Here is a 15,886-nt window from a genome sequence, read left to right as displayed (position 1 = left end):
GGTCCATGACCAACCGTTCCACGATGTGGCTTGCTGAGTTGATCTCGGGTTGTAGCCACTTCCGGGCGAGGTGGATGAGGTCATACATCTGGCTTCGGGTGGCTTTATCCATCGTGAAGGACCATGCGTGAAACCTTTGGGCGCGAACAGCCGTGGTTACGCCGAGGCGGGCGAGGATCTCGAACTTCAATTTTGCATAGACGTTAGCTTCGGCTGGCTCTAGATCAAAGTAAGCCTTCTGGGGTTCGCCGCTTAGGAAGGGTGCGATTAGACCAGCCCACTCAGCTTCTGGCCATCCCTCTCTCTGTGCCGTGCGTTCAAACGTGAGAAGATAGGCTTCCACATCATCCGAGGGTCCCATCTTCTGAAGGTAGTGGCTTGCCCTGGTCATTTTCGGAACTGGGGCTGCTGCTGCCAGTGGAAGGTTACTGATAGTCCCCCTCAGGATCTCGAGTTCCTGCTGTAAGCCCTGAGCGAACCGCTGTTGCTCCTCTCTCAGCAAGCGGTTTGTCTCTTGCTGGTTTGCATTCGCCTGTTGCAGGATTGCATTAGTCTCTTGCTGGTTTATTAACAGCTGTCGCTGGGTTTCACTCGCCTGTTGCAGGGCTTCATTCGCGTCTTTCTGGACAGCGACATTGCGTACCAGCGCACTCACCACGTCTTCCATCTTGTTTGGAGAGAGAGAAAAAAAACTTTTTTTTTTTTTTTTTTTTTTTTTTTTAAAGTTCTTTAACCCCCAGACCTTTTAGTGTTCTGCCCGCATTCTCCACCATATGTGACAAACAGCTTACTCCGGGGCTCCGCTGCTTGTCCGGGACGGTTAGAACACGGTCTTTTGGGGTAGGTTAAATGAGGAGGCGTCACGTACTGTTCCTTTAAACAGGCTGTGCCTGGTTTATTCAGTCCCAGGCACTGAGACTGCCACAGTGCATACAACAAAACACATCAAAACAAAAGCTGCTCACCTGAGCGATAACTTAACTTAGATTTCCCTAACTCAGGGTGGAAGTGGCTTTTCCACTTTCCAACAACAAAACAAGGTACTTTTGCAGAGTTAGCCAAATGAATAGAACAATTGAACCTGTGTGGGGAAGGGGCTTCTCCCCACTGTGTTCAGCAGCCTTCCAGGCTCTGGAGAAGAGACAAGAGCAAACAGGAAATCAGTCTTACATACCTGATTTCTAATTAGCATGACAGGTGACAGAAATCCCTCAGTTCCAGCGCTTGCCCAAAACTGTGGGATGGAGTGCATGTATTATAAGGCTGCACTCCCAGGCCAGACAGGATAGAAACTGTTCAGTATCCTGGGAGCCCTATATATGGAATTTATTACCATCCCCTGGTTTCTGTCACAATATATATATACCCAACAACACCTATACCCCCCTAACATACAGTATAGTAATGGGCAGAATGACTATTATCCACAAATGGATAATAGTGCAGTTGTCCATTTACAATACATACACAACAATAAAGACTTTAAATACATATAGCACTCACCCATGTCCCACTGCCACGATGAAGGCCATCCTCATCTTCATCCTGCCCATGCCCCATCCGCTTCTGCAAAACAAACACAAGAATTACAACATCCAAATTAATGTCCCCTAACCCCTTAATCACCATAGCGGTTATTAACCGCTACAGTTATTAAGGGGTTAAGCCACCATCACCCACATACCCTCCCCCACAAAGCCCCCCAACCACCCTCACCCAATACCCACAGGGGAGTCCTACCAAATACCCTTGGGCCTAATACCCCCTCCCCCAGCACATACAGTACAATAATGTGCCAAATAACTATTATCCACATAGGGATAATACATTATTTGGCCATTATTAAACACATTCAATAACGTTAAAATGTAAAGAAAATTGTACTAACCTCATCAATAAGAAGTCTCCGTCGCCAGCATCATCCTTGGGGTCCGTTGCCAACATTAGAAATAGCCACAACATTTCAATATCATTAACATAACACTGAACCCCTTAATCACCTTATCGGGTACTAACCTGAAAGGTAATTAAGGGGTGAAGCCATCCTGCAATGCCTACAACAGTTATGCATAACATCCTCAGTGAAATAAAAACCAATTGCCTAACCAAATTCCATTTAATCATTCAATCTGTAGGCTCACATGCCTCATAAAACATTGCATTTACAGTGTATACATGTAGCATAACATGTAAACTGCATGTACACGCTGCAAATCAATGTTAACAATACAATAATGCCACTCAAATCGCCATACATCACAAGAAGTATATTATTTAATACAATAAACTCACCATCAATGAATTACCACACATCAATTACATCCCTAAACAATTAAAATACCATCCATACCAATTACACAATGAACTAAAGCTATCCTAACAGAGAACAACTTCAAAACATAGTCAAAAGTACACCAACAATTACAATATAATAAAGCAAGGCTTTCCATATCCTACTGTACGGCCTGGAAGCCCAAAACTTACATCTGTCTAAAAATACAATACATTTAGCACACATCAATGCATAGCCACAATGATTAACAATACAGAATTAGAAGCTTTAACAACACTATCATTTCTTACCCTGTATATATATCTGTACACATACATACAGACATACATACAGTGGGAAGAAATGATATGCATTGTAAAAAATGAAAACATGAAAAAGCAACACAAAAAACAGTTACATTAAGTACATTTCTTTATTTAACTTACCATTACTTGCCCCCACCGACTCCCGTTGATCAGCTTACTCACGAACCAATCCACGACACCATCCACGACACCATCCAGGAACAAATCCACGACACCATCCAGGAACAAATCCACGAACCAAACCAGGAACCAATCCAAGAACAAGTGCAGGAACCAATCCAGGAAGCAAGCCACGAAGAAATCCAAGAAACAATCCACGACACGATCCAGGAACAGGAACCCATAAAAGAAAAAAACATAACAAATTAAACATTAAAATAATAAAACATGACAATCAAGGGTTGTACTAGTTTTATTCTTAGTGAATCTGTATTACAATACCTTGTTCCGGGGTCTTCTTGACGTCCGGTGCCACGCCCTGGTCTTCAATCTTCAGGAGGAGGTCCGTCCTCCTCGGCATCTGCCTTCAAAATGAGACGACATAGGCTTTTATAGGCCTATGACGTCACATTTGTCGTCATATGGTTCCCACGGCCCTGATTGGGCCGTGAAAACCATGTGTTTTGGCCGATGTAAAAAAATTGATGACGTCACTTAAAGGCAATGCCAGCACAGCCAATCAGAATGGCTTTGCTGCTATTGCCTTTAAGAAAACGTCATGAAATGACACATGGCCGGACTCACATGGTAAGCCAGCCAATCAGAGCGTGGGAACTCCATCCCTACTCTGATTGGTTCAAGTACCATGTGAGTCCGGCCATGTGTCATTTCATGACGTTTTCTTAAAGGCAATAGCAGCAAAGCCATTCTGATTGGCTGTGCTGGCATTGCCTTTAAGTGACGTCATCAATTTTTTTACATCGGCCAAAACACATGGTTTTCACGGCCCAATCAGGGCCGTGGGAACCATATGACGACAAATGTGACGTCATAGGCCTATAAAAGCCTATGTCGTCTCATTTTGAAGGCAGATGCCGAGGAGGACGGACCTCCTCCTGAAGATTGAAGACCAGGGCGTGGCACCGGACGTCAAGAAGACCCCGGAACAAGGTATTGTAATACAGATTCACTAAGAATAAAACTAGTACAACCCTTGATTGTCATGTTTTATTATTTTAATGTTTAATTTGTTATGTTTTTTTCTTTTATGGGTTCCTGTTCCTGGATCGTGTCGTGGATTGTTTCTTGGATTTCTTCGTGGCTTGCTTCCTGGATTGGTTCCTGCACTTGTTCTTGGATTGGTTCCTGGTTTGGTTCGTGGATTTGTTCCTGGATGGTGTCGTGGATTTGTTCCTGGATGGTGTCGTGGATGGTGTCGTGGATTGGTTCGTGAGTAAGCTGATCAACGGGAGTCGGTGGGGGCAAGTAATGGTAAGTTAAATAAAGAAATGTACTTAATGTAACTGTTTTTTGTGTTGCTTTTTCATGTTTTCATTTTTTACAATGCATATCATTTCTTCCCACTGTATGTATGTCTGTATGTATGTGTACAGATATATATACAGGGTAAGAAATGATAGTGTTGTTAAAGCTTCTAATTCTGTATTGTTAATCATTGTGGCTATGCATTGATGTGTGCTAAATGTATTGTATTTTTAGACAGATGTAAGTTTTGGGCTTCCAGGCCGTACAGTAGGATATGGAAAGCCTTGCTTTATTATATTGTAATTGTTGGTGTACTTTTGACTATGTTTTGAAGTTGTTCTCTGTTAGGATAGCTTTAGTTCATTGTGTAATTGGTATGGATGGTATTTTAATTGTTTAGGGATGTAATTGATGTGTGGTAATTCATTGATGGTGAGTTTATTGTATTAAATAATATACTTCTTGTGATGTATGGCGATTTGAGTGGCATTATTGTATTGTTAACATTGATTTGCAGCGTGTACATGCAGTTTACATGTTATGCTACATGTATACACTGTAAATGCAATGTTTTATGAGGCATGTGAGCCTACAGATTGAATGATTAAATGGAATTTGGTTAGGCAATTGGTTTTTATTTCACTGAGGATGTTATGCATAACTGTTGTAGGCATTGCAGGATGGCTTCACCCCTTAATTACCTTTCAGGTTAGTACCCGATAAGGTGATTAAGGGGTTCAGTGTTATGTTAATGATATTGAAATGTTGTGGCTATTTCTAATGTTGGCAACGGACCCCAAGGATGATGCTGGCGACGGAGACTTCTTATTGATGAGGTTAGTACAATTTTCTTTACATTTTAACGTTATTGAATGTGTTTAATAATGGCCAAATAATGTATTATCCCTATGTGGATAATAGTTATTTGGCACATTATTGTACTGTATGTGCTGGGGGAGGGGGTATTAGGCCCAAGGGTATTTGGTAGGACTCCCCTGTGGGTATTGGGTGAGGGTGGTTGGGGGGCTTTGTGGGGGAGGGTATGTGGGTGATGGTGGCTTAACCCCTTAATAACTGTAGCGGTTAATAACCGCTATGGTGATTAAGGGGTTAGGGGACATTAATTTGGATGTTGTAATTCTTGTGTTTGTTTTGCAGAAGCGGATGGGGCATGGGCAGGATGAAGATGAGGATGGCCTTCATCGTGGCAGTGGGACATGGGTGAGTGCTATATGTATTTAAAGTCTTTATTGTTGTGTATGTATTGTAAATGGACAACTGCACTATTATCCATTTGTGGATAATAGTCATTCTGCCCATTACTATACTGTATGTTGTGTATTGATGCTATGTTTATTGGGGGCATTTGTCCCCAATAAACATGCTACTATGCGTTAACCCCTTCATTGCCTTAGCGGCTATCCGCTATGGTAATGAAGCAGCATTAATGTATTTTAATAATATTGTGCGGAAGCAGGAGGCCCCCTGAGCTGAAGCGCATTTATTTGTGGCTCAGAGACCCCCTGCCTCCCGAGTTACAGGCCCCGGTTTGGGCCATCGGTTACAGTGTGGACGCCATGTTTATTGCGGGGACGCTATAAACATGGCGGCGACACTGCCACCCGATGACACATACCGGGGCCTGTAACTCGGGAAGCAGGGGGTCCCTGCTCCACAAAGCAATGCGGTTCAGCTCAGGGGACCCCCTGCTCACTGTACAGTATAATTAAAAAGACATTCATGCTGCTTCATTACTGTTGCACATAGCCGCCAAGGTAAGGAACGAGTCTTTATTGATGTGTGTGTGTTTTATTTATACTGTACATGTGCAGAGGGTCTCCGGAGCAGAACAGCGTTGGTTTGAGGTCCGGGGACCCCCTGCCCCCCGAGATACAGGCCCCTTTATGGGGTGCCGGTATCCCTCTGGTTTGTTTACAGGTCGCGGTCACGTGATCGGGACCTTTAAACGCCGAGGGATACCGGCACCCCATAAAGGGGCCTGTATCTCGGGGGACAGGGGGTCCCCGGACCTCAAACCAACGCGGTTCAGCTCCGAAGACCCCCTGCACATGTACAGTATAAATAAAAGTTGTTTTTAAATACTTTTTTTGGTGCCGAAGTTTGCGCTGAGAGAGCGGCTTGTCTCTCTCAGCTGCAAACATCTATCGGCACCAAAGGCTTATCGGGAGCCAGGCTGTATCGCCACAGCTCATCGGCAGCTTTGCTTTCGCAGTGCTTCAGCATGGATCGGAAGGATTCGGCCCTCACTGAATACTGCGAGGGCAAATCGCCCAAAAAAAACATTTTCGCAATTCGTGCCGAAAATTTTGTATCGGGGCTTACTGCATGAGGCCCATAGTCCCCTTATTTCAATTTTCAAATGAAATTGGACAAATTAACACAGTCATAAATAAAATGTTCATTTTTAATACTTTGTCGAGAATCCTTTGCAGGCAATGACTGCTTGAAGTCTGGAACTATTCTGGAGGCCAGGGTCATGTGTAGCATGATTAGCCCAGATAGGTTCAACTTGTTCCTTTTACAAGTACAACAAGTTCTTTGTCTTTCTTCACTTTATTGAGGAAAAGCATGGATTTACAAAGGCACTTGTGGATGATGGTATTGTGAGAGAATGTCTCTATGGTGAGTGCGCTTGATAGTGGGGAAAGGTGAAAAAGGATAAGTCCTGCCAGTAGAGCAAATTACAGGTGGGGTACTCACTCAGCCAGTGTAGAAGTGGAAAAGGAAGTGCCAGTGTATGCTGGGTAGCAAGATAGCCTGGGGACAGACCATCTGTAAGCAAGGCAGAGGGGGAGAAGGCAGACTAACCCATTCTGACAGAAAGGCTGAGGTTGCTGTAGCAACTCACTGGCATAATGCAGAGACAATGATCGCAACACTGTGTCTACCACACAGGCACTGTGAGTGTACAGTGCAAAATGCATGCAGCTGGAATGAGAACTTGACAGACAGAAGCTGCAAAGGAAAGGGGGGGGGGGGTGAAACAGAAATGTGGTTCTTGTTCCATGACAGGAACGCATGGACATCAGCAAACGCTGGGTTTCCTCCTTTGTGATGCTTTGCCAGACTTTTACTGCAGCTGTCTTCAGTTGTTCAGGTCTTTCTGCCTTAAGTTTTGTCTTCAGCAAGTGAAATGCATGCTCGATCGGGTTGAGATCAGGTTATTGACTCGGCCATTGCAGAATATTCCACTTCTTTGCATTAAAAAACTCCTGGGTTGCTTTCGCAGTATGTTTTGGGTCATTGTCCATCTGTAAAGTGAAACGCCGTCCAATCAACTTCGCTGAATTTGGCTGAATCTGAGCAGACAATATATCCCTATACACTTCAGAATTCATCCGGCTGCTTCTGTCTTCTGTCACATCATCAATAAACACTAGTAACCCAGTGCCATTAAAAGCCATGCATTCCCATGCCATCACACTGCCTCCATCGTGTTATACAGATAATGTGGTATGCTTTGGATCATGAGCCGTTACTAGCCTTCTCCATACTTTTTTCTTCCCATTATTCTGGTACAGGTTGATCTTAGTTTCATCTGTCCAAAGAATGCTGTTCCAGAACTGTGCTGGCTTTTTTATATATTGTTTGGTAAAGTCTAATCTGGCCTTTCTATTCTTGAGGCTTATGAATGGTTTGCACCTTGTGGTGAACCCTCTGTATTTGCTCTCGTGACGTCTTCTCTTTATGGTAGACTTGGATAATGATATGCCTACCTCCTGGAGAGTGTTCTTCACTTGGCTGGATGTTGTGAAGGGGTTTTTCTTTACCATGGAAAGGATCCTACGATCATCCACCACTGTTATCTTCCGTGGACGTCCAGGCCGTTTTGTGTTGTAGAGCTCACCAGTGCGTTCTTTTTTTCTCAGAATGTACCAAACTGTTGATTTGGTCACTCCTAATGTTCCTGATGGTATTTTCCCCATATGGGAGTTCCTGTATGGGATGTTTGTTTGCTTATTCAAATCTAGATTGTAAGCTCTCACGAACAAGCCCAGTACCACTTTTTATCGGTTTCGTCTGTTCTTATTTGGCCACATATTACAGGTTAAAGGAGCAATCCAAGCTGTTTTTTTGTTTTTCCATTTAAATACAGGATTGAAGCAGGGGGTCTCCGGAGATGAACCCCATTTATTTCAGCTCTGGGGACCCCCTGCTTCCAGAGATATTTACCTCCGAAGGGGGGGGGAAAGGGGGCGGTATCTCACTGCAGTTTAAAGCTCCCAGTCACATGGTCCAATAGGAAGTCGCACCGGATGTCGTCACGGCTTCCTATTGGCCAGCAGGGCCCGGCTTGTTGTCCCGGCTTCCTATTGGCCAGCAGGGCACGGGAGCTTTGAAAATCAGCTATAATGTGAACCCTGGAGTGGCTACCGGCACCCACTACGGAAGTAAGTACCTCCGGAAGCAGGGAGCTGAAATTAGTGGGGTTCAGCTCCGGATACTCTCTGCTTCAATCCTGTATTAAAAAAATGGAAAGAAAAAACAAAACGGCTTAAATTGCCTCTTTAACATTAGATTTAGGCCCAGATTCACTAAAGGGTGCTAAGCTTTAGCACAACTTAACTCCCCTTTAAATGAATAAAGCTTATGCTATTCGTGGATCCGGCCTTAAATTACGATTCTCAAGAATTATTGTGCTTCGGGGGAGAGGGGAATCCTATTTTCATAATTGTATATTTCAAAATGGAAGTTACAAATGTAAAATAAATACAGTAATTCAGTTAGTGGGGTTGAAAGGGACAATATCAAGTAGATGGAGAAAATATATATATATTTTATTATAGTACTTACATTTTTATTAATCGTTTTGCAAGTTTTTTGGGGGGTACACAAAAGAAAAAGGAGTGGGGTACATTGATACATCTAATTGGTTGAAGTCACGGGGGGGAGGAACGGGAGGAGGGAAGGGTACAACATTTATACATATAGAATATATTCTACATTAGTTTTAACACAGTATAGATCACAACGTTTGGAATATTTTAATCTAAATATGGAGATATACCAGCATGTCGGGGAAAAAATATATATTTGAAATAACCTAATTAGTTGTTTAACTTGATTAGTGTAATTAGCCACCTTAGAAATATTCACTCGCCCCTAACGTGAACACTGATGGCCTGTGAAATATGAACACAGCTCAACCCCCTTATAACGCTGCGCTTGGGATCCAAAGAATCACATCGCGTTATAAGCGGATCGCGTTAGAAATAATGTACAATTGTATGCATTGTACAATAAAGTATTTAAGATACCAATAATCGTGTTGTAAAGTATTCATAAATACGAAAATTGGGAGCCACGCCTGCATCGCGTTATAAGCGGATTCGCGTTGTAACGGGGTTGAACTGTACATCTTCTTTTTCACCAGGTTCTGTAAAATTCACCCTTACCAAATAATTATTGTTCATCGCTTATAGCTGTTCGGATAATTATGGCACCATAATTTTTGCTTAAAAAAAAAAAAAGAACAGATAAAAAGTTGCAATTAAGAATGCGACTTTTGATATGCTTTGAGGGGGGCGGGAGTTACAATCTTTACCTAATCTTATTATTTTTTATATACTAATAATAGTTGACCCAGACTTTTTTTTTTATTTCTGTTGCTTTGTGTGGCTAATGTTGGCAGCATAATGAGTTTTAACAAGATGCAGAAGAAGAACGATCATTTAGAAAAAAAATGTCTGGACTCCCAAAAAATATAAACATACTCATTTTGAGTGGAAAATTTTACTTTTAAGAGTGATTTAAATTTTTCAAAGGAAGCCAATTCCACGAATGCATTGTGAAGTTACAATGTGGATAGTGTTCATGAGATAATGTCCAGAAAGTTACCTCCTGAGAGGTCCTTAGGACACCGCTGCTCTCGGAGACAAACACTCGCGGCATTATTGAAAGTCCCTCTTTCTTTTCCCCATTCTGCCAGTTACACTCATTAGACAATTCAATGGTTGGAGTTTTTTTTTTTTTGTAAAGTATTTTTACTGCAGACTTGTACATACAGTATATATTTTAACATGCATAATGTGGCAGATTCTTATACAGGTATCTCTTTATGTTCCATACAATATTTGTTTTGCATTATTTCCTTTTTATTTTGAATATAGTAACACTTGAAACTTCAACGCAACTTGTAAACATTTACTTGTACTATGTCAATCCGTGATATCATTTTACCTTCAATGGTTGAGTTTTGAGGATTTCCCTGGTCAGCTTTTCTCATTAGATCTGGCTTCTTCTTCTTCTTTTTTTTATTTTTTATTGCCCAGTTCTAATTTTGTTCGTCTTTGTGCTGTGAAAAACAGGACTGGTTCTATGCTTTGTAAATTGTTACAGGCTGCTCGGAAAGACAACATTGGATGGAGATTACTTCAAGGGGGACTTTTTTTATTTGTCGCTGGGACCACCGGGGTTTCTGCTGGCAGTCGCAATCTTAAAGGGACAGTTCAAGCAGTCGATTTGTTCTAAACATAGTACAGTATTGCAGCAGGGGGTCTCCAGAGCTGAACCACATTCATTTCAGATCCGGGGACCCCCTGCTTCCGGAGATACTTACCTCCACAGGGGCTTCCGGTAGCCGCTTCGGCTGTCTAGCAGGGCTCAAGCTTTTCAAGCGCGCGCGCCCTGCGGGCCAATGCAAGTTGCGACATCATCAGGTGCGACTTCCTATTGGCCCATGTGACAAGGGAGCTTGTCAAGTGGGCCACACACACCCCCTTCTGAGTTTTTTTTTTATCTCTGGAAGCTGGGGGTCCCCAGAGCTGAAATTAATAGGGTTCAGCTCCAGAGACCCCCTGCTTCAATCCTATGTAAAAAAAACAGAATGTGCCTGTTCGGATTGCTCCTCTAAGCCTGGGGCCATAGAGGGGTGAGGAGTTCCGAGCCGCGCTGACGCTGAGGCTCGCCTGCTGAAATCTGCAGACTTTTCTTATTAGAAGAGCTACCAAACAACGCACCTGTTCATTTACGTTAATTCTATTTTATAATAAGATCCTCTATTTATACTGTGTTCGGGGGAAATTGGTTTAATCATCTGTTTTATTATTTATTACTCTTCCTTTAATTCATCAGAACTGCTTGATGTCTTTCAATATATTTGGAATGTTTTATTTTTATTACTGAGTTAATACATTGATGAATCTATTGATTCCCCCGTCCCTGTAAATCTAACCTCTTCTTTCCTTTGGTTTTGCAGCCGGGCGTTGCACCTTTTGAGCGAGGGCTGCTGCATATCAGCTGATAGAGACGGGCACCGACCACAGCGAAGATGTCAGCTCGAGGGGGGAAGAAGAAAACCACCAAACTGTCCCGCTCGTCCCGGGCTGGAGTCATCTTCCCAGTGGGCAGGATGATGCGCTACCTGAGGAGAGGGACTCACAAGTACAGGATAGGCATGGGAGCACCCGTCTATATGGCCGCTGTCATAGAGTATCTGGCAGGTAAGCAGAGACTAGAGGATACACAGCGACAATGTACCTCCCTTTTGGATCCTGTAGTACACTGGCAGTGAAACATTATAGTGATATTCTGCGTTTAGATATATACAGTGGTGTGAAAAAGAAAGTACAGGTACACCCTCTTTGAATTCCATGGTTTTACATATCAGGACATAATAACAATCATCTGTTCCTTAGCAGGTCTAAAAATGAGGTAAATACAACCTGAGATGAACAACAACACATGACATATTACACCGTGTCATGATTTATTTAACACAAATAAAGGCAAAATGGAGAAGCTATGTGTGAAAAACTAAGTACACCCTTACTGCTTCCATAGGAATTAAGATGCTAAGTAGCAGACAGGTGCTGCTAATCAAATTGATTAATTGATCATCTGCAAGTGTGACCACCTCTATAAAAGCCAAAGTTTTAGCAGTTTGCTGGTCTGGATCATTCAGGTGTGTGTTAACACAATGCCAAGGAGGAAAGACATATGTATATATATATATATATATATATATATATATATATATATATATATATATATATATATATATATATATATATATATATATATATATATATATACAGTGGTCGACAAATCACAAAAAAATCTACTCGCCCAACAAAAAAATCTACTCGCCACCTAGTACCAAACGTGTGATGCCTGGGCCAATAGGAGCTCGCCACGATGTTAAATCCACTCGCCCGGGGCGTGCAAATGTATAGGTTTGTCGAACACTGTATATATATACACATATATATATATATATACTCCGTGGAAACAGCACAGATTGACTAAGTGAAGGTAAGTCAGTAAGTTATATCTCCAAGTGTATCAATAGTTGTTTAAAGAGACACTTCTGAACCCACTAAGTATCTCCTGTGCAACTGCATAATGTGAATCAATGCTAAGGTCTGCAGTGTACCACACTAGGTTGTTCCACAATAAATAAAACCTGTGTAAGTGAGACCAAGCTCCATGACACACATTGTATAGGTCAGATAGTATCTATTAAGCTTCCACCCGGCCACCTTGAGAAAGCGTCAGAGCGACGCGAAACGGCCGTCGGTGGTGGACGCTCCTCTGTGACGTCAGCACGTGTCAGTGCGGTGTCCAGCGCAGCTCCGAGGCAAACCTTGCCAGTGTGAGCTTTATCGAGGCGCGCTGTTACTTTCAACTATACTCCTCCCCACCCGGCTAGCTAATGTTCTGTGGTGTTCATTAATACACCACGCCGGGTGGAAGCCTTCTATATGTTACTCGATCAATGCAGTGTGCGCAACGGAGTTGGGTCTTAACTATACAGGTACTATTTATTGTGGAACAACCTTAGTATGGTAAACAGTAGACCATAACCTAGTCGTACACTACGCAGTCGTACAGGGGGTATCTAGTAACCTGTATGGATATAATTAAGCTAACAGACGTAACAGCCTGACTGACACTTTACTAATAGTGCTATTCACAATTACTTTCCTCTCCACCCGGCTAATTAACGTTCTGTGGTGTACATGAATACACCACGCCGGGTGGAAGCTTTATAGATACTATCTGACCTATACAATGTGTGTCATGGAGCTTGGTCTCACTTACACAGGTTTTATTTATTGTGGAACAACCTAGTGTGGTACACTGCAGACCTTAGCATTGATTCACATTATGCAGTTGCACAGGAGATACTTAGTGGGTTCAGAAGTGTCTCTTTAAACAACTATTGATACACTTGGAAATATAACTACTGACTTACCTTCACTTAGTCAATCTGTGCTGTTTCCACGGAGCATCGTGTGAAGTAGCTCATTGTGCATTATATATTTGTATGAGCACTTCTATATAGGCTGAGGCACTTTATGGAATCCATCAGACATTGTGAATGTGCCTTGCGGAAGACCTTTGTACACAGTATATATCAGGCTTCCAGCTTCAAGCCTTTTTCCCTAGCTACACTGTAGCTTTTTACTTTAACTTATTATTTTTTGCGTCGTCTCTAGGGACCCTTTTTATATATTGTTTACTCTTGAAGATTTGAGTACCATTTCTGGATGTATTTATCCCTACATATATCTAGTATGTGAGTTTTGAGATACTGTGCACCTATTACTCACCATCTAATCAGCGAGTACTCTCTTAGAGTCACAATCTATTCAGTTGTAGGTACACCTATATGTGTCTGTCCGGTACATCTTTGACAGTTACTACACTTATTCCAACCTTTATACCACACTGAGGCATAAGTTAAAATCCATTCTGCATATGCCAGCCATTTTAGGGCTCCCTAGATTCATATGGCAACCAGTCTAGCTCACAGGACTGGGAGATAGCTATTTAATTCTGGTTTTAAGTGTTCTGTGTTTTCCCTAAACCCCATATTTAATTAAAGGTTTATTTTATTTATTTTCATTCATCACTTTACGAGTGCTTGTTCCAAAGGGGTCCTTTTTCTTGCCTAGGCAAGTACAGTCCATGTTACTAGGCCTTGATTATACCAGATGCCCCTGGGCGGCAGCGTGATCCGGTGATGTCATCCGCACACCCCTGCCGAGCGGCATCTTGAACAAGCAGGGGAGACAGGAGAGGAGAGAAGCAGATGAGACAGGTAGGCGTGGCGGAGGCGTGGCCGTGAGCGGTTCGCCCTCATTGGCTGAACCGCTCAGGTGATGCGGCCGTCGCCTGCCAAGAACAAATTCCTCTGTTTCCTCTCCAGTCTGCCGCCCTGCAGTTCCAGGCGGCGCGCACGTCGCTCGAGGTATGTTTACCTCAATTGGATTAATGCTCTTTGTTTTTGCGCAGCCAGCTTTTTTGGTTATAATCACGGCCCTAGAAATGTTGCCAGATTCTGTAAAAAACAACAACAAAAAAACATCAAATATGAGTGCGGGGGTCGCCAGTACAAACAGGCTACGTCCTCTGCAGATGACATCACTGCTTTCTATTGGCCGGCGGAGCCAAGGCTGAACGAACGGGCATGTTGTCCTCACGGGCCAGTATTATTGCTTGGGAGACTTAGGGTTCATTTACCAGCATCTGTGGGGTCTCTTAAGAAGCGAGCAGCGAGGTTGAAGAAGGAATAACCACCCCCCAATTTTTTGAGCTGAGAATTGAGTACTGATTTAAGCCACTACTCAATTTAGTGTGAGGTTGCCATCCCTGCGCAGGAGAAGACTTTGGACTCATTCATTTGAATGGCGCTTACCTCCACAGCACATTGTATCTTATCTTTATTAGTCTAATTAAGGTAGGCATTTACGTGTGCAAAGGGTTGAGTGGGTGAGTCTATAAAGTTTTCTTCAGTGTCACGCGTCTATGGACCAGTATTATAAAGCCTTTAAGGCTGCAGACCAAGCAATATTCTACATGTTTTTTTGTTTTTTTTAATAAATCAGTTCTATACTATGAGAAAATACTTGTAGCATTTTTTTTTTTTTATTATTACTTAAATTTTTTATTGAGCATTTTTGTACATACAAAATAAGGTAAACAAAACATACAACACAGAAAAAGGGGGGATACAGTAATACAAATAAACTGGTTGTGGAACAATAGAAAAGAGGTAGATCGGGGAGGGGGGAAGGGGTAGCATTTGTACTAATATAGCACTGTACACAAGAATTTAAATACCACATGTATCACTCTGGTAGCATTTTTTTTTAAACATCTCTGAAGGACATTATTAATGTATTATAAGGTAACAAGCATTTTTTTGTTTCTATAACAGCCACTTACAAAGTCACATCCCCTTCCTCTTCTGAAACTGGCTCTGGCACACCCCTTTTTGAGCCCTACCCTCTCTCTAGCAGCGCACCAATTGTATCTAGTGACTGCCTGGTCACATGATCTTCCCCACAGAACTTTGCATCTTGGGTCCTCTTCTGCTGCACTGACAGCCATTTAGTGAGCCCCCAAGCTGAATCTTTGCCGATCGATCACAGGAGAATGGATCAGTCGGCAACTTAGCTAATTACTTATCATTATGTGGATTGTGTTGATGCACACATTAAAGGGGGGAAAAATAAAATTAAAAAAACATCAGCTTGGACTGCTGCTTTAAAACATATTGGAGATCAATAAAAAGAAGACAGGATACTTTTTCTAATTGCAGAGCAGGGGTGCCTCAAGTCCCACCAACAGGTCAGGTTTTCATGATATCTCTGCTTCAGCACAGGTTGATCATCGGAGGCTCTGTCTTTGGTCTGATTGAGCCAGTTGTGCGGAAGCAAGAACAACCTGAGAACATGGCCTTTTGGGGGGGGGGGGGGGAAGAGAACTGGAGTTGAGCGCCCAGAACTAAAGGAACAGTTTCACACTGACATAACCCACACGTTTACACATTCAAGCTTTTGGATTTTTCTTATTTTTTAAATACTAAATTGCACATAAAGCATGTGAAGTGATT

General features: G+C 42.5%; 1 protein-coding gene across 2 annotated transcripts in view; it reads left to right on the top strand.

The window, feature by feature from the left end:
• Window positions 1–15,886, top strand: part of MACROH2A2 (macroH2A.2 histone) — a 62,193-nt gene that overhangs the window by 27,675 nt on the left and 18,632 nt on the right. For both annotated transcript variants that reach the window (XM_075610615.1, XM_075610616.1), the window contains exon 2: window positions 11,243–11,486. In XM_075610615.1, coding sequence (XP_075466730.1) covers window positions 11,315–11,486 — 172 coding nt within the window. In that variant the 5' untranslated portion in view covers window positions 11,243–11,314. The remainder of the gene's footprint in view (window positions 1–11,242; window positions 11,487–15,886) is intronic.

The sequence above is a fragment of the Ascaphus truei genome, chromosome 8, assembly GCF_040206685.1.
Source record: "Ascaphus truei isolate aAscTru1 chromosome 8, aAscTru1.hap1, whole genome shotgun sequence".
Taxonomy (NCBI): Eukaryota; Metazoa; Chordata; class Amphibia; order Anura; family Ascaphidae; genus Ascaphus; species Ascaphus truei.
Note: the sequence above shows the minus strand (reverse complement) of the source record. Positions and strands in the feature narration are given on the sequence as shown.